The 24,609-nt window shown below is 42.0% G+C and overlaps 1 protein-coding gene and 1 long non-coding RNA gene across 8 annotated transcripts in view; one reads left to right on the top strand and one right to left on the bottom strand.

Moving 5' to 3' along the window:
• The window catches only part of Osgin2 (oxidative stress induced growth inhibitor family member 2), a 16,086-nt gene extending 9,659 nt beyond the window's left edge, over positions 1 to 6,427 (bottom strand). The window contains exon 1 of one of the 2 annotated variants that reach the window (XM_050164530.1): positions 6,293 to 6,427. In XM_050164530.1, the coding sequence (XP_050020487.1) occupies positions 6,293 to 6,336 (44 nt within the window). In that variant the 5' untranslated portion in view covers positions 6,337 to 6,427. The remainder of the gene's footprint in view (positions 1 to 6,292) is intronic. The other variant, XM_050164576.1, reaches the window with a different exon arrangement.
• A 94-nt stretch (positions 6,428 to 6,521) lies between these two features.
• LOC126515625 (uncharacterized) overlaps positions 6,522 to 24,609 on the top strand; it is a 61,714-nt gene continuing 43,626 nt past the window's right edge. For 3 of the 6 annotated variants that reach the window (XR_007595896.1, XR_007595889.1, XR_007595891.1), the window contains exons 1-5: positions 6,522 to 8,814; positions 8,962 to 9,102; positions 9,265 to 9,337; positions 9,747 to 9,781; positions 10,988 to 11,152. This is a non-coding gene — a long non-coding RNA (uncharacterized lncRNA). The remainder of the gene's footprint in view (positions 8,815 to 8,961; positions 9,103 to 9,264; positions 9,338 to 9,746; positions 9,782 to 10,987; positions 11,153 to 24,609) is intronic. The other 3 variants (XR_007595890.1, XR_007595897.1, XR_007595892.1) reach the window with 3 other exon arrangements.

Genomic DNA, 24,609 nt, shown 5'->3' with positions numbered 1-24,609 from the left:
AGAGAGAGAGAGAGAGAGAGAGAGAGGGCAAGCAAGAGCTTCTAACAATCACACAAAATTATATCTGAGATTTTGTAAATTTTTGGGATGCCCAGGAGGGGCTAGCTTGCCCTCTACTTTTTTTTTCCTCAGCCAGGCTCACAACTTTAATTCCAACCTTGGGAGGCAGAGGCAAGAAAATCTCTTAATTTAAGGCCAGACTGATCTATTGAACAAGTTCCAGAACAGCCAAGGCTACACAGATAAACCTGTAAGGCAGAACTAGTCATAGATTTTTTTAAAATTATTTTTATTTCATGTGCATTGGTGTTTTGCCTGCATCTTTGTCTGTGTGAGAGTGTCAGATCCCCTGGAACTGGAGGTACAGACGGTTGTGAGCTACCATGTAGGTGCTGAGAACTGAACCCGGGTCCTTTGGAAGAGCAGCCAGTGTTCTTAGCAGCTGAGCCATGGCTCCAGCCCTAGTCATGGATGTTTTAAGGAAAGATTATTATACAAAAGTGGGCCTTTTGGTAAAAGAAATGAGGTCTACACATTTTCAAGTAGGAAAGACCTTAACATTGTCTTCTAATCCCTACTTTCCAACTGCCTCTCTAGAAACTAGTTTTAATATTCTGACATATTCATTCAATAAATAAACTCAGTTTTTTAGGTTACTTCACAGTAGAATCACCGAATTACTTTCCATACTTAACAACAATTATGTCTGGAAGGGTTAATACACACTATCTGTGTCATTATGACTTTCTAAATGATGGTGAAATTGTTCATCCTAGATGTTAACCTAGCTACACACCAACTCAAGCAGCAGGATGGTTCTACCTGCCCACTTAGAGACTCCTTGTAAGCCCCGCCCTTAGAGTCCTCCAGCCAATAGGCTTAGGCTCCATCCTACCACTGCTCTGGCCTCCCTGCCTCATCTCTTGAGGAGCCTACCAACTAGAGGGGTCAGAGGAGCTTCTTCTACAATGGGCAGCAGCTACTGTAGACTCAAGAGTAAGGGACTGGTGTGCTGAGTCCTGTTTGGGATATCTAGATCACTCCCTCCAGGAAACAGGACCACTGCTGAAAGAGAGTGAACAGATGTAGGAGCCAGAGAATGGGTTGGGATGCCACAGCCACTTCCGAATTCTGCGCTCAGGCCAGCTCTGATTACCTGCATTAAGATTGAGCACAACATCCTGTCATGGACAGGGACTCATAGGCCCCACCTCTTTCTCGGGAGCTAAAGGCTGAGCTATATCTTCAGTGGTACAGCCACTGGTGAAGCATGCATGCTCCAGTAAAGAACCTCTCATCCATCTCCTGTACACAAGTCTAGGAAAACTCATCGGGTCACTGCCAGAAAGAGACGTAAAAAATAATCCCATAGATATTTTCGTAACTCTACAAAATTCCTGAGTAAGTGCTTTTTAATTTCATTGGCTGTGCCCTCTTATACTCTATGTGTGTGTACACACACACTGTCTAGACAGGTTAGGAAACTAGAAATAAATGTCCTCTAGAATTTCTGTTAACTAAGAAAACCAAATGGCTTTCAAGAGATTCAACATTAAGAACAGAAGCTAATAGGCCATTTGAGGGCCCAAGACCGAGGTAAACAGATGACACATTATTACTTTTAAAATCTTTAATGTGATATATTTAATGCACTAAACCCTTCTGAGGAGCCCGGTGACCCTGTGGGCCAGTCCATCCTTTCGTCTGCAGAGACCCATCTGCCCTAACACTAGCTGAAACTAGTGTCCATTTCTGTTTTTGTGAGGCTCCCGTCAATAAATCCACAGTTTCTGATTGTAATCAACACTAGCCTCAGAGAAAATATCTCAGTATTCGCTTTTATTCTTTATGTGTCCACTATCTATGTACACAGGCTGTGTGATGATGGCCCACGTGCATCAGGGCTCCAGAAGGCTCGAGGAGGAAGACGTCCCGCTGTCACTCTTGCCTTATTACCCTGAATCCTGAGCTGCAGCGGCAGCCAGCAAGCCCCAGGAATCCTGTCTCTGCCTCCCCAAATCCAGAGGCACACACGGACACTTGTGTTTCAACAAGATAGCTGGAGATTTGCGCCCAGGACCTCATGTTTGTATAGAAAGTACTCAACCACTGAGACATCTCTCCAGCCCTCCTGAGAATTATCATCCCTCCAATTAGACACCACAACCTCTCTGTTATCCTGGCAGCATCGCACGGTAGCTCTGATGTATATTTCCCTAAGAATATAACCATTGCTCCACGTGTTTGTTGTTTATCCTTTCTCCCTGCCTCTGTCTGTCTGTCTGTCTGTCTGTCTGTTTGTCTCTGTCTCTCTGTCTCTGTCTCTCTGTCTCTGTCTCTCTCTCTCTCTGTTTTTCCCCAAATCCTTTGCCTGCTTTTAAATTTGGCACAGATGATCTTTTAAGTTTTTTCTAAGTTCTAGATTCAAGTTTCTTCAGATATATGGCTTGTGAACATTTTCTCCTATTTTGTGGATTTTATTTGGCTTCTGTGGTGTGTGTAAATCAGAAAAATTTTGAGAGTCCATTTTCTTCTCCCATGTGGGATCCCTCTGATCAACAGGCACAGCAGCAAGCACCCTCACCATCGTGATGGTCTATTTCTTCACTTTCTTGGTATCCTTTCCGTACACTTAAGTTCTGACCACTCCCAATGTATTCTTCCTTCTGTGCTGTGCTTTCAATACCGTATGTAAGAGATGACTGCATAAGTCACAGCCATAAATATTTACTGCTTTCATCTAAGAATTTATGGTTTCATTTTTGTGCAGTGTCAGCAAGCACACATATTTATTCTTATGTTTGTGCAGATCTTTGTGGGATGTGACTGAACTACAACTCCTGAAACTAAGATCCATTTCCTGTTTTATGCAGCCCGCTTCAGACTTAATTCACCAGAAATGGAAGGATTTCTGGGCTTTCGATTTCATTCCACTCACTGACGCTTACGTTTATGCCAGTGGCAGGTTTTCTTAGTTATTGTGGCTTTGCAGTAGATTGATAACCAAGATGAGTCCTCTAACTTTACGACACTGCCCTGACCCGCAGACCCAGCACAAGAGCATTACTTTAGGGATCCAGGAACATTTCCATGTACAGTCATGCCTTGAGCGAAGACATTCTGAGAAACGCACCGGGTATCTGCATCCCCATGACCACATACAAAGGATGACAGCTACGTCACTACAGAAAACACACATCTATGGGAAGCCCCGCCTATATTCAGCCTGTCACTGCCTGGAACCTCATCCGGCAGCACATTTAGACCCTAATTTCTTCTAAGGCTTACTGCTTTTCAATGTGCAGTCTTGCATTTTTTGTTGATCTTTTAAGTGTTTCAGTTCTTATGCCAAATCAAACTATTTTGGGTTTTGTTTTGTTTTTGTATTCATTTGGTCTTTTGAGACAGGTTTCCCTGTATAGCCCTGGCTGTCCTTGAACTACCTGTAGGCCACACTGGCCCCACAAAGATGCCACATGCATCTGCCTCCCGAGTACTGGAATTAGAGGTGTGTCCCACCACTGCCCAGCCTATGGAACTATTTTGTTAATTTCACTTTCTGATTATCTAATATTGCTGTATACAAGTACAGTTCACTCTTGTACATCAATCTTGTATTCTGAAATATTGCTGAATTTGGTATGGATCTCAAGAAGTTTGACTCAGACATCTCCTAAGACTTGAGGAGAAAAAAAACCGAAGGTCTAGTGGCTCTACACTCTCTGTATATTAGCTTACCTGGATTACACGGTCTCGGTGACCCCTCATTTCTAGTCATTAGTATAATCGTTCTGTGTGGCAAAGCACGGGTACTACATTTCCCAGACTCTGGTTAGCTGACTGGTTTCGCCTAAGGCACTAATGAAATCTAAATGCACTAGTAACTAACTACGCACCACCTGAGTTACAGGGTTGCTGTTGCTGCATGTTTTATAGGACATGGGTGCCCAAGTTTAGGACTATAAACACTGTTCATCTGTACTTGGATTTCCAACTTGATGAATATTCTATTGAAGGCAAACTATTTTGAGGTGTTTTTGTTTTGTTCTTTTTTTATTTTTTTAATTCACTGTTCCTTTATTCAGGGCACCAATAAAATTGCAAATTTTGTAAAATTACATTTAGGAACCAGAAAAGAACAGCATTTTGCATGCATGCAAAAATATTACCAAACTGTCACACATTAAAGATCATTTGCTATAATTTCGGAAGCCTTCTACTTTTTGCTTTTGAAACACTTCAGTCCAAAGTTTCTAAACGAAATAGTATAGGCATAATATTTAGTAATAAAAAAGACTTCTGCTCAATCACAGCAATGCTTTTCTAAACAACCAAATACAAATGAAACGCCTTTGCACCTCAATTCTAAGGGAACTGGAATCACTCGTCTCAGTTTTATAAAACTGACAACTACCACACTAGAAAAAGGTTCTCACGTGCCAAATAAAAGTAATCTCACATTTTATCTTCCAGAATAGAAGTGTGACGGTCTTCCCCTTGAAAAATTCACGTGACATTCTATCACAAGGCCTATTAATGCAGACTCTGGAGAAACCCCAAATGTAATTGTAATCAAAAAAATGGTGCAAAAAGCTGCATCAAAGACAGCATTTGTGCTGCAGATGTTAACCCAACCCATGCTTCACTAGCAAGGCCCTGCATTTCATCCCCAGCAACACAAAAATAAATGAATGAAGCACACAAGACTAGAAACAAGTCCTGAAGGACCTGGCAAACATCCCCCCCCCCCAAAAAAAAAATCCTGGCGCTACCAGAAGTATTTTTTAAAGGATACATTTAACGGTGATAATATACTAGGCGTGCTTTCTTCTCTCTCAACACCAAAATGTAGCAAAGACTTTTCACTCCCTCCCCTAAGTTTCTTTTCACAGGGACAAGCATATGGTATTTACCACATGGCAACAAGAGTGTGAATTCCAAGCTTTCTCCCTCCCGTTCAACAGTATGCCAGAGGTGCCTGCAGGCTTTCAGAAGGGTATGTTCTAAAAGGAATGTAGTTTACTAAGGGGCTTCAAATCTCCACTCCAGCTTCTCTCTACAACACTCTGGGTGAATCGGTCTTTACAATCTGTCTAGCCGTTATCCATCCAACAGCCTGTGACACAAGACTTCTAGGATCTAGAATTTAAAGTCTCAACACAAACTAAGTTGGGCAGGCCTAGCTTGCTGCATTTACAGCAGGTGTCTGCGCTTTCTCTGCCCCTCACTGCCCTTTTGCAACCTCTTCAATGAATGTTATTAAATATACATTGCATGTACCTATATTAAATAATAATCTCTGTGATTTGTGTTGATGACAGACACAAATACTGTGGCTTGTGGCTCATATTTGTAAAGAAGGAATAGTATTCTTAGAGGTTACTGATATTAATATCCTTTCCACCCAAGTTAATGTTCTATTAAACAACTTTTTTTTATTTTTATTTTTTTATTTTTTTATTTTTTTGGTTTTTCGAGACAGGGTTTCGCTGTAGTTTTAGAGCCTGTCCTGGAACTAGCTCTTATAGACCTGGCTGGCCTCGAACTCACAGAGATCTGCCTGACTCTGCGTTCCAAGTGCTGGGATTAAAGACGTGTGCCACCACCACCCAGCGTTATTAAATAACTCTTAATCAGTTTTTTTTTTGTAAAACAAACAAAACCCAAGTGTTACATGTCCTTATTCTGTGACATCCATCCATACATGTAAAACCGGAGTCCTTACTAAACATAACATTTCTTCTCCCCACTGTAAATATCGAGTTTCTAGTACTTTCGATCTTTTCTGTATTCTCTGAAGTGTTGGTCAATTGTACCGGATCTAGAACACACACACACACACACACACACACACACACGTTTATTCATATTTAAAACTATTCTTCTCACCTTGAGAAACTTTCATCATAATTTGAGTATAAAACTGCCACTTCCCAATTGTCTCCACCCTAACACGGTTTAAAACTACTAACATCTTAGCCACAATCCCTTGTCACTACACGACACCTCCTTCTCCACTTCCCTTCCAGCCAGCAACTTTTAAGGTTCCTCAATTTTTAAAAGGTAAAAACGTAGAAGAGGCTCTCCACGGATTTTCACATTTACCATCTCCACGTAACCGACTCGTCACCGGCCTAGCCACTCCCGCGGTCCGGGGACAAGAAGAGAGGGGGCAGGAAAAGAGTGGGGTCCCCGGAGCTCCGAGCAGCGCCGGCCCAGCGGGCGGCGGCCGAGGAGCACACGCGGGCTTCGACCCGTCCCGGGGCGTCCGGGGCTGGGGAGGGGAAGTCACCTGAGATGCCCAGCCAGGGAGCAGCGGCAGCACCACACGGGCATGGAAAGCGCCGGTCCTCCGGGCGTCCTGCACCGCGGCTCAGCGGCGCGGGAAGTCCGTCCCCGCACGGCCGCTTCCGCTCCTCCCGGCCGGCGGCAGGGGCGGTGCAACGGGGAGGGGCGGGGCCGGGCGCTGCGTCGGCGACGCGTGGCCCCGCCTACCAGGACGAGGCCTTCGATTGGTGGAGCCGCGGCGGGGGGCGGGCCCACGGAGGGAGACGCGCAGGGCCTTGGCGCTGCTGTCCCGGTCAGAGCGAGGCCTGTGCTCGCCCCCGGGTCTGGAGCGGGCGCTGGGTCCCCGCGCCCCGGGGGCTTCTCCCTCCGGCTGCAGCCGGCGAGAGTCCCGCCACGAGCACCCACCTGAGCCCACGGCCTCGCATCGCGGGCACCTGAGAGTTGGGCCAACCACAGGTGCTCCGGGCGGCTGCTCGTCAGGTGTGCGCCTGGCCGCGTTCAGCCTCCCTCCTTAAAGAGCGCGGCCCCCACAGTCCCCAGGGTGGGGAAGGCCTCGGCCCTGCGGGGACATTTGGGGAAAGGGCAGAGCTAGAAAGTGTTTTGAGTTCCTCCAGGTGTCTGCGATTCTATTGGCAGGAAAATTCTGGACCGGGCGTGCATTCTGTTTGGTATTTGTCCAAAGTTGAGAGGTGGGGGTGGACACCCTAGAAGCAATGGACTACCTGCTGTTCTTCAAGAGGAAGCCCTGATTGTTTGGGACAATTAAAACACGCGCGTGTTTCTGTCTTTGAAAGAAGCACTCTTAAGTTTTTCAGAATGTTGGAGTCTGAATTTTTAAGCAAATCAACCAGGCAGGGCGCAGTGACCCACACCTTTAATCCCAGCACTGGGGAGGCAGAGGCAGGTGAATCTCCGTGAGTTCAAGTCTAGCGCTGTCTATATAGGGCAGCCAGAGCTTTATGAGAGACCCTGCCTCATAAATGAAAAAGAAAGAACTCAGCCTGCAGTGTATTTGCCAGTTTTTTTTTAAAACTATGTTCTTTTCTTTGGAATAATAGCAATATGGCAGTTCATTTTACTTTTAATGTATTGCCAGTGGTGAAGGACGGTTTCTGGAAGGAAGCTGTGTCTGCAGAGACTGACTGGCTATAGCTGCTATCCAGTGGAAAGCTGGGATTGCTGCAGGGCCAGAGGCTCATCACCTGATCTCGGGCTAGTTCTAGCATCGCAGAATAGCCATTGACTTGACCGCCTCTAAGTGTGTACTAAAAACCTTGTGACTAGGAGATAAAATACCTTTCGGGACCTATAAACTCAGCAGACCACTGACTTTCACCAGTCCAAAGCTAAGAATGCGGTAAGACAGCATCCTGTGACTACAGTGAAGCTGCCTGCACCTTGGCCAGCCTGCCTGCCGGTCTGATGCACTTTAGTAAAATATGCCAATGTATTTTAAACGTGCCTCGACTTCTTTGTTCTGTAAAACTTCATGAAACTGTTTCCAGTTGAACCATGAAATTTGAGGTCATTTAAATCTGTTTTCCCAGGCCATGGTCACTCAGGGTAGCTCCAGAATAATTCCTCGCGTGCCCTTTAAGAGGGCAGCTGTATTTTTTGCATCAACAATGTGACACATAAGATTACAATTCTAATATGTCGTTGTCTTTTTATACATTTTTCCTTTATGGCTTCATTTTTAAATTGTAGTTTTTTTTGCTTTTCAATAGTTGCATAAAAATAGACACATCAGATTTCAAGTTTACTTTGGTTTGTATTTAACGTATTTTTAGCGAATATTTTTAATCACTGTTGTACAGGGTGTGTGGGTCAGGAATGAGTCCATAGGTTCAGGAGCATACAGAAGCCATAAGAGAGTGTGGGACTCCGCTAAAGCTGAAGTGATTGGCATTTGGGAGCTGCCCAGTCCAGTCCATGCTGAGAGCCCAGCTCCTGCCCTAAAGTTCTTAATGATTGAGCCATCTCTCCCGCCCCTATTGTTTTGAATGTGTCAGAATTGTGAGAAAACAATTCCTAGTGTTTATGCCTTTTAATATGTGGTATTATAGAATGCCAGTCAGATCCAAGATAGTATGTTTTTGCATTTTCTACAAACAAGTATTTTAGTCATTCTAAACAAGCAGTTGCTTTCTGTATACTCTGGGCAACTGGCAGTGGACCATTTCAGAAAAGCCAGTAATTTGATCACAGAATACTCAGAGAGCTCCAGGAAAGATTCTAGAAAGGGTATTCTTTTATTAACTTAAAGCCGGAGATGGCTTTCAAATTTGCTGTCGTCTAGGCAATTGATTCTTCTTGGTACCATAAGCAACTGTGCCTACCTCTGATTGCTGTGGGACAATGGTCTTTTATCCTGTCATTTGTATTATTTTTAATAAAGTACTGGTTGGCCAGTAGCCAGGCAGGAAGTAGAGGTGTGGCAACGAGAATTCTGGGAAGAGGAAGTTTCAATCTGCAGTTGTGACCCAATCTCAGAGGAAGCAAGATGTGACTGTCCCGCCAAAAAAGGTACCAAGCTATGTGGCTAACTCAGACAAGAATTGTGGGCTAATGTAAGATATAAGAATTAGCTAATAAGAAGCCTGAGCTAATGGGCCAAGCAGTTTATAGTTAATGTAGACTTCTGTGTGATTCTTTGGGACTTAATGGCTGCAGGACAGGACGCGACAGAAAACCGGTCAGCATCTGATGATGCTGGAATTGTCATCAGCTCAGCCTTCCACCCTAGGTAGCAAGCACTAAGAGAACATCCATGATTCCATACAAAACAAGGATAGAAGCTGTGCTGAAGACCAGGTGAGGTTTGGCTTCTCAGTTTGATTTTGGGGGACAGAAACCTCACAGAGGCTTCCCACTTAAATAAACCTTTTAAAAGATTTTGTTAAATTTTCAACAATCCAGTTCAGCTGCAGAGAATTTACAGAAGGAAAATAATTTTATGCATTATGTTTCATACAGGTTACTCAAGAGAATCATAAGAGAGCAGAGGCCTTAATGTGGGAAGGAGTCAGAAAAATCCCCAAGTTACACTGTAAGATCCCATCACTGTCTGAACGAAAAGCTGTGTGCCCAGTCAGAAAGCTGCAGTTGCAGACGGTCTACAGCTATGCCTGACATGTGTTATTTTAATATGTTTTATTCCTTTCTCTGATATAAAGTTTCGTAGGTCAGAACTTTTATTTCTTTGTTCACTGTTGTATGGCAGATCCTGGCTTGTGGTAGAACACACAGATAACAGCCAAGTGACCTCAGAAGGGCTGAGGTTGAATGTCTTTCGAACTGAATGGAACAGATGAACAGAAGTTAGGAGAGATATGTATTTTATAGCTTGTAAACTCTATATGGGTGCTGTATACATTACTATAAGATAAGAGAAAACAGAAAAATTGAGACACCTCATGCAGCAAAAGATAACAGGTTTTATGTATTTTTTTTTTCAGAAAGTGAGAGTAGAAGATTTTGGATGAAATGCATGGTAAGAAAATGTATAAAAAGTAAGAAGCAGCTAGTGGCATATGCTTTTGATCTCAGCACTTGGGAGGCAGAGGCCAGTGTATGTCTGGGAGCTTGATGCCAGCAGGTTCATAGACTGTTCCAGTATGTCAGTGTTTCATATAGAGAGACCCTGTCTCAAAAAACAACAACAAAGAAAAGAAAAAGAGGACACAGTCTGAACAAGCAGATAGCCTACTATTGTGCACTGAGCAGACAAAACCATGCGTTAGGGTATATTGTGGGATTCAGGAAGAGCAGAGTAAGCAGGAGTCGAAAGGCTCTACAAGGGAGTGAAAATCAGACTAGCAGAAGACTTGTAATCAACAGGACAGAGTCTTAGAAGGGAAATCTTTGAAAGTTCCAGGTAATGGCTTGAGCTTGGAGGCCTCCTATCTAGATCAAAAGACTACAAGGATGTCAGGGTAATTGCCTATAATAAAAAGGAGTTCCTCGCTATGATAGTACCTTGGAAATATTTGAAGAACCTGCCCTGATAATACTGCCATAAAAGTAGACTTTAAAGACAGAAGTAAAACTGCATTTAAAACCAGCTGAGGTGGCTTTGTGACAGAAATGGACAGGGGATAATGTTTGCACAGGGACAAAGTAAACACCTGCCCATTCTCAGATTTGCAATCCTTTGAATAAGAAGCTCTTCATTATCCTCACCGAGCTGGTTGCAAGTGTTAAACACAGTAATATAAAAGAGCATGGAAGAATAGGAGTTTGTGGTACAAAGTTGTCTTGTGAGGTGAGGATAGATTGCTTATAGTTGAAATAAATATAAATTGAAACAGATTTTAAAATCACAAATGTAAACAATGGGGAAACTAACAATAGTGATAGAATTAGGTGTTGTGGGTAGAGAAATTTTGATAGTTTAATGTGTTAAATCTGTTTCATGGGGTTTAGGCACTAACAATAATCAAGAATTAGCATCATGAGCATATTTTTACAGGTATGAGGGTGTTAAACAGTGGTTGTCCCGAGGTAACAAGATTGGAAGGTTGGAGAAGGTTGGGTTGGAGAACCTCTTGTTGTTTTGTTTTATTCCAGTCAGCTCACTTACATATTTATCCAGGCACACGTGTATGAAATGGACTTTTCTGAGGATTGAGACAGAATACTTTTCTATCATAAAAATACCAAACTGTATGAGTGGATACTGAACAGCTCTGTTCTCCAGGTTTGGTGAGCACCTGCTGCCTGCCTTGCTGGTACCCTCCTCCCATCCTCTTCCATTCTCAAAACGTCTCTGTGCACGTGGTGCTGTGTGTTGCTGGAAGGACCTCGCAGAGGGGCAGAAAGCTCCTCACAAAGTCTAGTGGAAGAGTTCCCAGTACTCCTGCAGGTAGGATTTCTGATTCTGGGGCTCTGGGTAGCAGGGGAAGGAGTAGTTCTGATGAGAAGTGAGCTGTTGTTGGGGGCAGGAATGGGAGGAACCAGGTTTGCTCTTTGAGCAGAACAGTGTTTCTTAACCACGGCTGCACATTAGAATACCATAGCATTGCTAACACACTCTCATGCTTGGGCTGGAGCTCTTCCCTACTTCCCCCCTCCACTGCCAATTAAGTTTAAAAGTTTCCATGGGCGCGACCTCAGGCCCATCATTCAAATCATACAATTACTGAACAGTTAGCCAATGAATCGAAAAAACTGTCAAACCGGCCCCCTGTCTGAGGGGAGGAGGAGTAGCTCTAAATCATCCTGAGCAGACTGAGAGTCACTTTGTTAACCGGGTTGGCCTCAAATTTCCAGCATTCCCCTTCCTCTGTGTCCCGAGTCCTGGGATGACAGGACCAGGCCATCATTCCCACCTCAACTTCCCTTTGTTCAAACATTTTCATTCTAATATTGGAAATTGAATCAAAAATCTGAAAAAGAACTTTATTCTTTCCTTTTCCCCCAGACTTGTCTTCTTCTTGTTGTTTTGTTTTGTTGCTTTTTGAGGCAGGGTTTTATGTATTTTAGGTTGGCCCTGAACTCACTAAACTTACTATATATAGCTAAAGATGTTAAACTTCTGGTCCTCTGCCTTTGCCTCCCCAGTGCTGCGATTATACACATATGCCACCACTCCTGATTGACACGGGTTAGTGATCCCACCCAGAGCATCCCACATGCTAGATGTATGCACATACAAGCACTCTACCAGCTGAGCTGTATGTGAACATCATACATGCTAGATGTATGCACATACAAGCACTCTACCAGCTGAGCTGTATGTGAACATCATACATGCTAGATGTATGCACATACAGGCATTCTACCAGCTGAGGTGTATGCAAACATCATACATGCTAGATGTATGCACATACAAGCATTCTACCCACTGAGCTGTATGCCCGGCCTCTGTGCACATTTTTTTAGCTTTTCATAGTTATGGCATAAATAGAAAATGTGTAGCTTTTGTTTTATTGACAAAGTTACTTCTGTTTAAGATCTCTCCTCTCAATGTGCCTTTCCCTGACTTACGATAGCAGACATCAGCTGTTTTCCATAGTCTCTCATTCCTCTCACGCCTACCTCAGTTCTTACCAAGCAAGCGCCTAGAATTCTGTGCTGCAGCAGCCCAGCAGTGGTGGCGCACGCCTTTAATCCCAGCACTAGGGAGGCAGAGACAGGTGGATCTTTGTGAGTTATAGGCCAACCTGGTCTACAAGAGCTAGTTCCAGGACAGGCTTCAAAGGCTTCAAAGCTACAGAGAAACCCTGTCTCGAAAAATCAAAAAAAAAAAAAAAAATCTGTGCTGCCTGTTTCTGGCTACTTTAAAGTAAAAAGCAACCCATTTCTATTAATCTGTGAATCACCACTAGGCTGTGGCCTACTGGTAAGGTTCTGGCTGGCAACTGGCGTCTTTCTCCTCTGGCAGCTACATGGCCTCTCCCTGACTCTGCCTACTTTCTCTCCGTATCCCTGTTCAGATTTCCCACCTGGCTTTACTAAGCCACTGACCGAAACAGCTTCTTTAATAACCAACGGTAATGAAACATATTCATAGCATAGAAAGGGGAGTCCCACTTCAACACTCACCCATTTTGCACATACCTAAATCTCCTATCTTCTCAATGAGGCTGATCCCATCACCCTGTTTAAAAAGAAATCCTTCCCTTGGTGTGAAAAATGGCACCCACCATGTTGGGCTTGGTAGTACTCACCTGTAATCCCAGAACTCAGGAGGCAGAGGCAGGAGGGTCTCTACAAGTTCCAGGTGAGTCTGATGGTCTATACATTGAGTTCCAGGTTAACCAGAGCTACACAGAGACCCTGTCTCAGAAACACCCCCATGGCACCCTCATCTCAGCTGTTCTGCCCATTTTTATTGTAACACTTGTAATATAATTTCTATACTTAGATCTATTATGCTTAATATGTTTAAGCCCCTTAGAATATAAGCCAGTAAAATGATGGGTCTTCTTCATTTTATTCATTAATAAACCTTAAATGTCTGAAACATTCAACACTAATGAACCCTCAGTAAGTATTTGTTGAACTTCAGTAACCTCTTAAATAGTATTTGGCTCATTTTCTTCCTAAAAAAATGTGTTTAGTCACGTTACATAATATGTGTTTAGAATGTACTAACATTACATGGTTACGTAAAATCTTTGTGAGTTCCAATCTCCCCAGGCAAGTGTTCTGTTTCCCAGTGAAGCCCGGGATAGCAGTCAGGAGATCTGGCCTTTGATCTCCTTTTGTCTGTTAAGTCTCCTCAAAAGTTTAGTCAAGTTATTTTACCACTGTGAACTTCAGTTACATAATATATAAAAGAACAAGATTAACATAAATAAATTCTAATTTAACTTGCTTTTCTATTACATAATATTTTCTTATCAGTTGTGAGCTTAGAAAAAAACTGTTAATGTTGAATTTTCCTTTTGTTGATTGCTTTTGGTTTTGATACAGGACCTCACTATGTCATTCAGGTTGAACACAAACTCAGCATCCTGCATAGTAGAGCAAGGTATATTTGGAAAGTGATCCCTATCCTATCTTTCAATCTATAAGCTTCAGAATTCGAATAGATGCCACCAATAGGATCTTTTAAGAGGACACTGATGCTATTTTTCCCCTTCCAAGTGTGTTTTTGTATTCTGCTCTTACTGTTTGGGTTAAAAGGTCAAGCTCCCCAGTCCTTGACAGGACTCTCCAGCTCAGCAGTGCTTTGGTATGCGCAATGATCTTTGATCTCAGCTCCATGTGGGACACCTAACAAGGACACTGCTTTTGGAAGTCCACTGCTTTGGAGAGAGGCTTGGGAGCAGGAGGGGGGAGGGAGGTGCTTTACTGTGATTAAAGTCAGGCAAGCACTCTACACTCTACATCTCAACCCTTTAACAGCTCTAGTTGGACCTGTGTGTAATCCCAGAACTCCAGAAGTTGAGCAGAAGGATTTGGAACTCAAAGCCTACCTTAGCTACAGAGAGAGTGCATGGGTAGGCATGCTGCCCTTGTCCTGAGAGAAACCAAAGGATGTGTGTGTGTGTGTGTGTGTGTGCAAACACGCAAGTATGTGTGTACGTGTGTGTATGCTTGTGTGCATGTGTGTGTGTTCATGTGTGTGTGTGAATGCATGTGTGCTTGAGTCTGTGTGCTTTTGTGTGAGTGTGGGCATGTGGATATGTATTCACATGTTCGTACCGTGTTTGGAGGCCAGAGGATGTTGTCAGGTGTCTTCTGTCACCCCCTTTTCATGTTTTGAGACAGAGTCTCTTGCTAAACCTGCAGCTAACCTGTTGGCAAAGGCTAGCTGTCTAGTGAGGTCGAAATCCGGCATCTCCACCTCTGTAGTTCTGGGATTACACATATGGACTACCACGCCCAGCTCAGACATGGGTCTGGTCCTCTTGCTTATCCAGCAGACACTATATTGACTAAGTTATCTCTTGAGGCCCCCCAAACTGCTTAGCTTTTCATGTTTACGTAAGGTCTAACTAAGCTTCTCTGACCTGCCTTAAGCCTGTGGTCTTACATCAGCCTCCCAAGAGCTGTGAGTATTGGCATGTTCCTCTAGCCCACTTGTTCACTACTGCTCTCTATGTATTTCCTAAACAAAACTGCACCAGGGAACAAATTAATGCCCACCACTACTTATTTATTTTAGTATGTTTCATGGTAAAGTTGTTAACACTTTAAGGCATTTAGTTCCATTATTACATAATTTATGCTTAAGGTAGAAATCATTAATATATTAAATGCCTTAAAGTCTAACTTGAAATATTGAACTTTTATAATACGATCACTTTGTTTATGTAATGGTGATATCATAAGATGTTTAGTTTTACTGGAATAACTATATTCTCACCTTGGTTCTCAGTCTAATAACAGATCTTAGTAAGTCCAATAAATAAAATCTTCAATCATAAGTAGTTATTTTGCTTTGGGTTATGTACTGGTCAGAACACAGTTGACATGATCATTAGATTAAGTAATGGCCTATTACACTGCATGGTTTAGCAAAGGTATTCCTTTACAGGATTGTCAAGGCACCAGACTTTAATGTCAATTTATGTGCTGTAGAAAAATCAATAAGAGCTGCCAAGTGCGCAATAAGTGTAATGTGGTATCCTGAACTTAAAATTAGAGTTTGAAGTAAATTGAAACAAACAACACCTAACGTGGAAAACACATCTACCTTCTACATGAATTTTCAATGAGGAAAAACTAATCTAGAATTCCTCTGTATTCAAGAGTTAATTTCCAGACCACAACATCACAAACCACCAATGCTTTAGATAAACTGATGAAAGAAAAGTGATTTGAACTTTCCATCTACTGCTTTCACTTTTTATTACTTTCCTTTTGAGTCTGTATCTCTCACTGCGGTTATATTCCGGCATGAGAAGACTGTGTCCCTTCTCTAGTCCCTGTTGTAAAAATTCTATTTGTCGTTTCTGTCAATGCTTCCTTGGAGTGGCTCGTTTCTTCAAACTGTAAATTCATCTCCAACGAAGCTTGGTTGGATGGTGTGTGCTTAGTACATAGAATCTTAACCACAGGCAGTTTTACATTTGCTTAGATTGAGCGGATTTGGTTATATCCTGACCGGTTACCATGCAGACATCTGCTTAGGATCATTTGAGCCAAGCACACAGAAGCTAACCATAGGCTGAAGTGCTGGCTTGCTATGGCTTTGTTCCATCTTAGAGCCTCAATGGAGAATAAACTCTTGCTGATTCATAAGCGTGGTCAAGGACAGAGATGTTCCCATATCTCATATCCTTATCACAGACTAGTCATCCCCTCTAAACTCCTGCGTCTGTGCAACCAACTTAGTCACACTGTGGTCAGGGTGCTCTTCGTGTTTGCTTGTACGTATCCCACCATCACATTCATGAGCACAGTATCGGATTTCAGACTATCTGGTGAGCTAGCAAAGTCAGTGCTTTGGAAACTGAATTTTATATTAGTATTAATTACTCTGGAGAAGCTGGTAGGAAAAAGACTTAGCCCTGGTAAAGCATCACTGTAGTGTTACAAATTTTTATTTTGGTTTGGTTTTTGCCACAAAGTCACAATATGTAGACCTGCCTGACCTTGAACTCACTGTGTAGATCAGCAAGCTTGCCTAGAACTCAGATATCTGCCTCTGTCTTTTCAATGCTGAGGATACCATCACAGTTTGTAATCTTGTTCACCCTCATCAGTCTCTGCCTCCAATTTTCTACTCAACCTTTATTCCTGACATCTAGAAAGTTTCCTAGCCATTTTTAGCTTAACAGTCTATCAGACTTTCCATTGTGATTTAGATTGATTTACGTATTTGTATCGCAGAGTGGGTATCAGCTGATATTGACGTACTAACCTAACCATGTGTGGGTTCCTTTAATGCATAAAAGTTGTCATAAACCTTTACTATTCTGTTGATTCTTGTGAATTCTAATTAGATCTACTAATGACTGTTTTTGAAAAAGCAAACATTTAGCTTTTTATTAACTTTAAGTTACTATACAAAGGAATGGGTTTCTTGGTAGACATTATATTTACTTGTAGAGTTTTTTCCCACTTTTTCACCTTGAAAAATTTGACAGATCTCATCTATGTTATGTAGTTTCTGAGTGTTCATCATTCCCGAGGTATAATACAATTCTTTGGATTTCCTACTGAAATACACAATACTTAATACATTATTATTGTTGTTGCTGTTGTTTTTTGGCATGTAATTATACCCAGTAAAACTACTTTGGCAGAATTTACATGTAATCTTTATTACTTAAAGTCAGGATTCCATGAGCTATGAGACAAGAAAAATGCTGAGCTTGTTCCCAATAGACTGAAGGCCAAGAAGACTGACTACTGGGAAATGACATTAACACATGGCTCAAAGTAGGCCCTTTTGAAAATCAGAATCAAGTCCAATTGGGCCCTAGAGTTTTGTCTTGCAACAGAATCCTAGAGTCAGAGTTGGGATACAAAGTGGGCAGGCTGAGTGGATCAGAAAACGTGTTCAGATGTGCTGAGCTTAGACACTGGGCACAGCCACAAGCTGAATGGGTCCAAGTGGGTTATAAGCTTGTAGAGAAGTGATCTTCCTGGGAACAACGTGTTTGCTAGCTCGTATTCTTTCCTCCCTGTTTGTTGCTGATACCTTTATCTGTGTACCTTCCCTTCCAATAGGTCCTTCAGTTACCTCAGGCCTCAGGCCCAGAGAGCACTGAGGACCACCATAGGGAGACTTTGTGAAAAAAGCATCCAGTTGGCAACTAGTCACCACTGTGGTAACTTAGGTGCCTGGGAATTGTCAACGATCCAGCTTCTTCCTGCTTATGTTTCTATGTTTCTGTTTATGTGTCTGTTTTCCTAGTCAGGTTCTCACTTGAAGGTAAAGGATGGCCTGTAAACTCTCTAATTAGTTTAGGCGTTGAATTTCTTAGCTGCTTATGAAAATATTCTTTATAGTTAAAATTTTAATTTTTTACATTACTCAAATATTTTTAAAAAGATTTTATTTATTCTGTATATGTATATATGATGGTTTACCTATATGCTAGAAGAGTACACCAGATCTCATTACAGATGATTGTGAGCAGCCATGTGGTTGCTGGGAATTGAACTCAGGTCGTCTGGAAGAGCAGCCAGTGCTCTTGACCTCTGAGCCATCTCTCCAGTACCACTCAAATATCTTTTTTATTACCATGGGATAGTGCTACCCCAGTATGGGGATTATCCCTCCTTAGTGAAACCTCTCTAGAAACATGTTCACAGGAACACTCGTTGACTTGGTAGTGATGGTAAACAACAATCCTACCTCTTGCACGTTTGTCCCCTGTTGTTGTATTTTTACTTTTACTGATTACTTTTTTGGGGGGCCACCCAGCTTCCACATAAATACACAGAGGCTTAATCTTTCTTATGAATGTCCAGCCTTAGCTTAGCTTGTTTCTAGCCAGCTTTTCTTAATTCAAATTATTCCATCTACCTGTTGCCTCTGGGATTAAGCTATTTTCTGTTTCTCTTACTTCTTGCTCTGTGGCTTGTCGTGTAGCTGGGTGGCTGGCCCCTGATGTCCTCTCTCCTCCTTTTCTCGCTCCACAATCTTCTTCCAGAGTTCTCCTTCTATTTATTCTCTCTGCCTGCCAGCCCCACCTATCCCTTCTCCTGCCTTGTTATTGGCCACTCAGCTCTTTATTAGACCCATCAGGTGTTTTAGATAGGAAAAGTAACACAGCTTCACAAATACAACATAAAAGAATGCAACACATCCTTGCATCGTTAAACAAATGTTCCAAGGCATAAACAGATGCGACATCTTCAATTAATATTCCACAACCGTCCACAGACACACCATTGTAAACACCTAACACTTCAATTAACATGGTCTTTAGAACACTGAAGGAGAAACTCCATCTTGTGCAAGCACACAGAGTTCCATAAAAATATATTTATGATTCAATCGCATGTAGCATTAAGTAATATCTTAGAAAATTTTAATGTATGCTGCCACATACACAGGTTGTCAGAGGGTAAATTTTGGGAGCATGTTCTCTTTTTGCACTGTGATGTGTGTGGAAGTCAGAGGTCTTTTACTGCCTTCTACAATGTGGATCCAATGCAAGGGGTGAGACTTGGCAGCAAACACCTGTACCCACTGAGTAATCTTACCAGCCCAGATCTGCCTCCTTGAGTAAAGTGCCGGTTGGTACCTTTGGCCCATTATTTTATTGTTTTATTGTTTAAAAATTAAATGTTACATGTATGACTGCTTCATCTTCATGTATGTTTGTGTATCATGTACATGCCTGCTGCCTGCTGAATCCAGAAGAGGGCACTGAATCCTCTGGGACTAGAGTTACAGACTGTTGTGAGCTGCCATTTGGGTGCTGAGGATCGAACTTGGGTTCTCTGGAAGAGCAATCAGAACTCCCAACCACTGAACCATCTCTCCAGCCCTTATCTGTTTTCTTCTGGGTTGTAAGAGCTCTTTTATATTGCAACATAAATTCTTTATCAGAAAGACATCCCCTACATAAATGTTCATTCAATAGTTCCAATCATAATTCATAATTAATAATTCCAGTAATAATGCAATATTCCTTGGTGCAATGAAGATAGTGTCATATTCTGTGCGGCTGTAAGACCAGTGCTTAAAGGTGAGGTGTGATGGGCATATGGTGGGATACAGCCATTTTAAATGGGTTTTCTACTTTGTCTTATGGTAAACATATGTATCCATGTAATTATATGACCACATATGCACATATGTGCATGCTTTTCGACAGAAAATCATGTTATGTTCTTACAGGTGCCACTTGCACAAATCTATGCCACATCATCTGGTTGCTGCCTATATACAGGGTTTATGGTAGGTGCATGGCTTCCTTCCCAGAACACTGAGTTCTTTATCTGTAATCATGTGATTATGAAATGAACTGAGAACTTGGAAAGAAGATTTCATTCTGTTTAAGATGTTAAGAAAACATGAGGGGCTGGAAAGATGGCTCAGAGGTTAAGAACATTGCCTGCTCTTCCAAAGGTCCTGAGTTCAATTTCCAGCAACCACATGGTGGCTCACAACCATCTGTAATGGGGTTTGGTGCCCTCTTCTGGCCTGCAGACATAGACACAGACAGAATATTGTATATGTAATAAATAAATAAATAAATAAATAAATAAATAAATATTTTTTTAAAAAAAGAAAACATGAAATGACAGTGTAGATACAGAAACATGAACTGAAGAAATTAAATATGTAACAACTGTATCTTCATTATCTCTTTGAATAAAGCTGTATCATAACTGTGATAAGACAGGGTTTGGCCACACAAGTTAGGTTAGAAGTAAATGGAAATTCTGAAGAATTGCATGGGATGAAAGGAGGATTTAGAAGAAGATCCCAAACCTTCCCAAACCTCAGCAAGCGGAGCACCAAGAGGAGCTATGGGACTTCAGGAGTTAGCATCTACCGGGAGGACGTTAGGTTGTTGGGCGTGTACCCATCGAGGTCTGACCTGCCCTTCCTGCCATGCCCTCCACTCACCGTTCTCTCCCCTTCTCTCTTTTCTGGCTGAAGATGTGACAATCCTGTTCTGACACTTTTTCGCCTCGTATGTGCTGCTGTCTTAGTTGGGTTTCTATTGCTCTTTAGAGACATCATGTCCACAGCAACTCTTACAAAGGAAAGCAGATCACTGATGTGGCGGCTCACAGTTCAGTCCGTCACGATCATGGCCAAAAGCAAGGTGGCTGCAGTCAGACCTGGTGAGGGCTACATCTTGATCAGAAGGCAGTAGGCAGTAGACAGGAGTGGGGTGGGGAGGGAACTGAGCAAAGCTTAAGCAAGAGACCTCAAAGCCCACCCCCACAGTGATGCACTTCCTCCAACGAGTCCACACCCTGTGAGCTTATGGGGGCCAATTACATTCAAGCCACCCAACTGTGCCCCCCCTTAAATCCCAAACAGTGGTGCTGCCTGACATTAGACTTGCACCTCAAGACAAACAGACATCACAAACGAGACCTGTGCTTGCTGTGCAAGGACTCCACCAGCTGGGCTACACCGTCAGCTCTCATTTATGGTTTTCTTTGTTCTTAAGATTTAACATATTTTTCTGATGATGAGATTACCTAAATTTTTTAAATATTTTGATGAGCACAGTATTCATATACTTCTTTCTTTCTCTTTCGTTTTTTGTTTATTGTTTTGTTTTGCCTTTTGGTTTCTTGAGAGAGTGTTTCTCTGTGTAGCTCTGACTCTCCTGGAACTTGCTCTGCAGACCAGGCTGCCCTCAAACTCAAGAGATTCACCTGCCTCTGCCTCCCAAATGCTGGGATTAAAGGCGTGTGCCAACTCCTCCCAGCTTCATAGGCTTATTTCTGTGGCTTTAAAATACACTTTGTATACTTATTTTGTGTGCGTGTATATGGGCATAGATGAGCCACTGCTCATGTTTAGAGCTAAGAGGACAATCTGGCGAATTGGCTTCCTCTTCTACCATATAGGTCTCAGGGATCAAACTCAAGTCGCCAGGCCTGGGGACAAATGTCTTTACCTGCTGAGTCATTTTGATGCCCTTTCTTTTGACATTGGGTTTTCATGTTACATAGTTCAATCTGGCATTCAATTTAAGATCCCCTGCCTCAGCCTCTTGGATGTTGAGATATTCAGGTGTGCACAACCATGGCCAACAGGATCTTTATTTTTGATGTGCCATATGGCTCTGGCTATTGTCAACTGTTAAATGTTAGTTTAGACTATTGAGACTTTTAAAAATTATCTCTGTGTGTGTGTGTGTTTGTGTGCGCATGCACACTCAGGCTCCCACAGAGGCCAGAAGCATCACATAACCCGGAGCTAGAGTTAAAGGTGGTGGGAACTGAACTTTGATCCTCTGAAACCGTCTCTCTAGCCTTAAATGAGTGTTTAGGATTGTATACATAGAACGTAAAAGTTAAGATGTAAGGAACACCTGTTTATACTTCAGAAAATTCCATAGAACATGTCTTTTTCTAAAAGACTTTATTGATAAATATCCCCATTTATCTGTGAGAGATGAGGGTTATAGGACTTGGGGAGGTATTATGGGAGATGAAGTCATGGAGAGAGCAAGCAAAATGATTACAACATCCTCTGTGGAGTTAGTTCGGTTATTTCACCAAGCAGTGTTGTTTCCAGATATAAATGTGTCTAATAATAAGCGAAAGCTCTTAGCATTTGCTTCTATTTTGGAGAAAACAAGTATAATTCCCAAGGAGGGGGAGGTTGCCATGTGTTAGCTGAGTTCTATTTAAAAGCTCTGTCCTTTTCAAGATAAAGTTACACTTGTAACTTTTCTTGCCATGGTGCTCAGGACTTGAATGTTGCCCCTAGTTGCTTTATAGCAAATTCCAGTGACAGAGAGCAGACCCCCAACTACAAGGAAAGTGATGCAATAAGGAAATTAAAAATATAAAATGTCTGGAAAAATCAGACACACATACAGAAGAGTGAAATTAGACACACGTATCTCAACAGTCTCAAGTTAAATGTAAAACATAAAATTATAAAAATTACTAAAATACATTAAAGGAATGTGTTACAGCATTAGAATAGTCAATCACAGGAAACAAAACAAAAAAATAGACAAATGAGATTTTTTTTAACAAAATGAAAAATTTTTACAGCAAAAAAGCAACAACAGTGAAGAGATAAATCTACATTGCCCCTGATCCAATGGATGGGCCACACTCATGCACAGGAGGCACTGACTGACTCAATCACATATACAAACACACACAACCACAGACACATACACACAATCACACATGCTAACACACCCACGCACATACACACACATACAGGCAGACACGTATACATACACATACACACATTCACACACATACACACACACATAGACACACAGTATACACACACAGTACACACACATACACTCACAAAATCACACACACACATGAAGTTAGAAGGGAGACGAGGTAGGAACCTAACAAGAATTGGAGGGAGGACTGGAGAACGAGTGTAGTTAAAAGACATTGTGTGCAAGAAATTCTTTCCTCGGGGAATAGATTTTAAAAATACATTTACTTTAATTTCCTTTATGCTGCTATGATAAAACATGCAGCCCAAACACAATTTAGGGAAAAGGTGGTTTATTTGGCTTACAATTCCAGGTCAAAGTTCATCACAGAGCAATTCAGAACTGAAGGAAGAAACCAAAAGCCTAGAATCATGGAGGAACACGGCTACTTTTCGGTTTGCCCACTCACAGATTCATGCTTAGGTGATGTTCTTATACAGCCTAAGATCACCTACCTAGGGATGGCGCTGTCCACACTGGTCAGGGCCTTCCTGAGCCTGTCAATGATCAATACCATCCCAACAGACATTCCCACAGGTCAATCTGAGCTGGGCAGCTTCTCAGTCAACATTCTCCTCTTAGAATGATCCTAGAATAATTATTATAGAGGATTTGTTTTTTTCTGCTTATTTTTCAGTATATTAACTTATAAAGATTTCCTGTGAGCATATCTTAGTATTTTGATGTTTTATGCTATTTATTAAAAACAGCAACTTTGTGTTGTGTAAATGTTTTAATTACTTGGGTTTTCCATTATCACATGCTATAGGCATTTTAATGATTTAAAAATACTGTGGACAGAAAATATTGGTCGGTGTTTAATCTGTCTATCCTTTCCAGGATAGCTTTTGGACTGCGATGATACAACATTACAGCCTGAAAGCACCCTGCAGATTAGTTCAGCTGCCTCTGTCGTTCCAAGCACTTTTTCCATTTCTTCAACGGCCTAGAATTAGCAGGACATGTTGTAACTAACATGCTTCTTATCTAGTCCTGGGAATGCATGAGTGCAGACTTATCCAGAAGCAATGTACATTGAATTTCCCCCTGGAATTTTCAATTGCATCATTGTAATAGTTTCTCTGTTAACACTGCTACCTTTCTTGTGTACATCACCAAATTATATTTTACAAAAGCAGTATCCACTTAGTTTGGAACTCTTTAGCTCTAAGGATTTAAATCTAACAGTCATTGATAGGGAAAATGATAAGATCCATGGCACACGTACTCCTGCTATCTTAAGTATGTAGCTCACGTCTCACTAGAGTGTGGAGTCACAGGACTGAGTTTGTTTTCTGTCTCCGCTAGGTGATGTGGGGGAACTTGCTCGAATTCTCCAAAACTCGGTTTTCTCGGTTGTCAACAGCTAACACAAACTTGTTAAAATTCCCGGTCTTTCCAGCAGCATAGTCTTCTGGGGGTAATCCTTAGACTTATAGATCCTTGCAGGGTGCTTTGTTAGAAAAGGGGACGGAAAGGCTTATGGGGAAGATAAAGGTTCCTAAACTGGTTTTTCAAAGGAAGCACACTTGTGTGTGCTGTGCAGAGTTGTAGGCAAGGCAAACTCAGAAACATTAGGGAGTGGGTGAGCAGTGCACTGTCTTTGCTAGAGCAGTTCTGTAATTCACAGGACACTGTTGCCTGACTGTCATGCCTGAGAAGAGGGCATAACTCCTCAATAATTTACATTTTAATTGAACTGCATCAAATTCGTGGCAGCTTTCAAGGTTGGCTCATGGGAATAAAGCTGTATTGTCGTGGGTTTCTGCAATGGATCCTGTTATTGTACAAAGTTCCCAATTCAATGCTTTTCATCTCATCTCGAGCAGGCTTTTGATGGGAATACAAACTTCTCCCATATGGACTAATGTTTTGAATAAGCTAGTGGTGATAAATGTGTTTGTTATAAGGACCATCAGTACTCTATTAGACATCCATCGAAAGCCTAACCTTAGTACCAGAAGCTATCTTCGACAGTGGACAGGTCCCAGCAGAAGCAAAGAATTAGGGAGGAAGG

This window comes from Alexandromys fortis, unplaced genomic scaffold, assembly GCF_014885135.2.
Source record: "Alexandromys fortis isolate MF-2015 unplaced genomic scaffold, M_Fortis_MF-2015_v1.1 scaffold_18, whole genome shotgun sequence".
Lineage (NCBI taxonomy): Eukaryota > Metazoa > Chordata > Mammalia > Rodentia > Cricetidae > Alexandromys > Alexandromys fortis.
The sequence above is the reverse complement of the archived record's forward strand: the minus strand, read 5'-3'. Positions and strand labels throughout refer to the sequence as shown.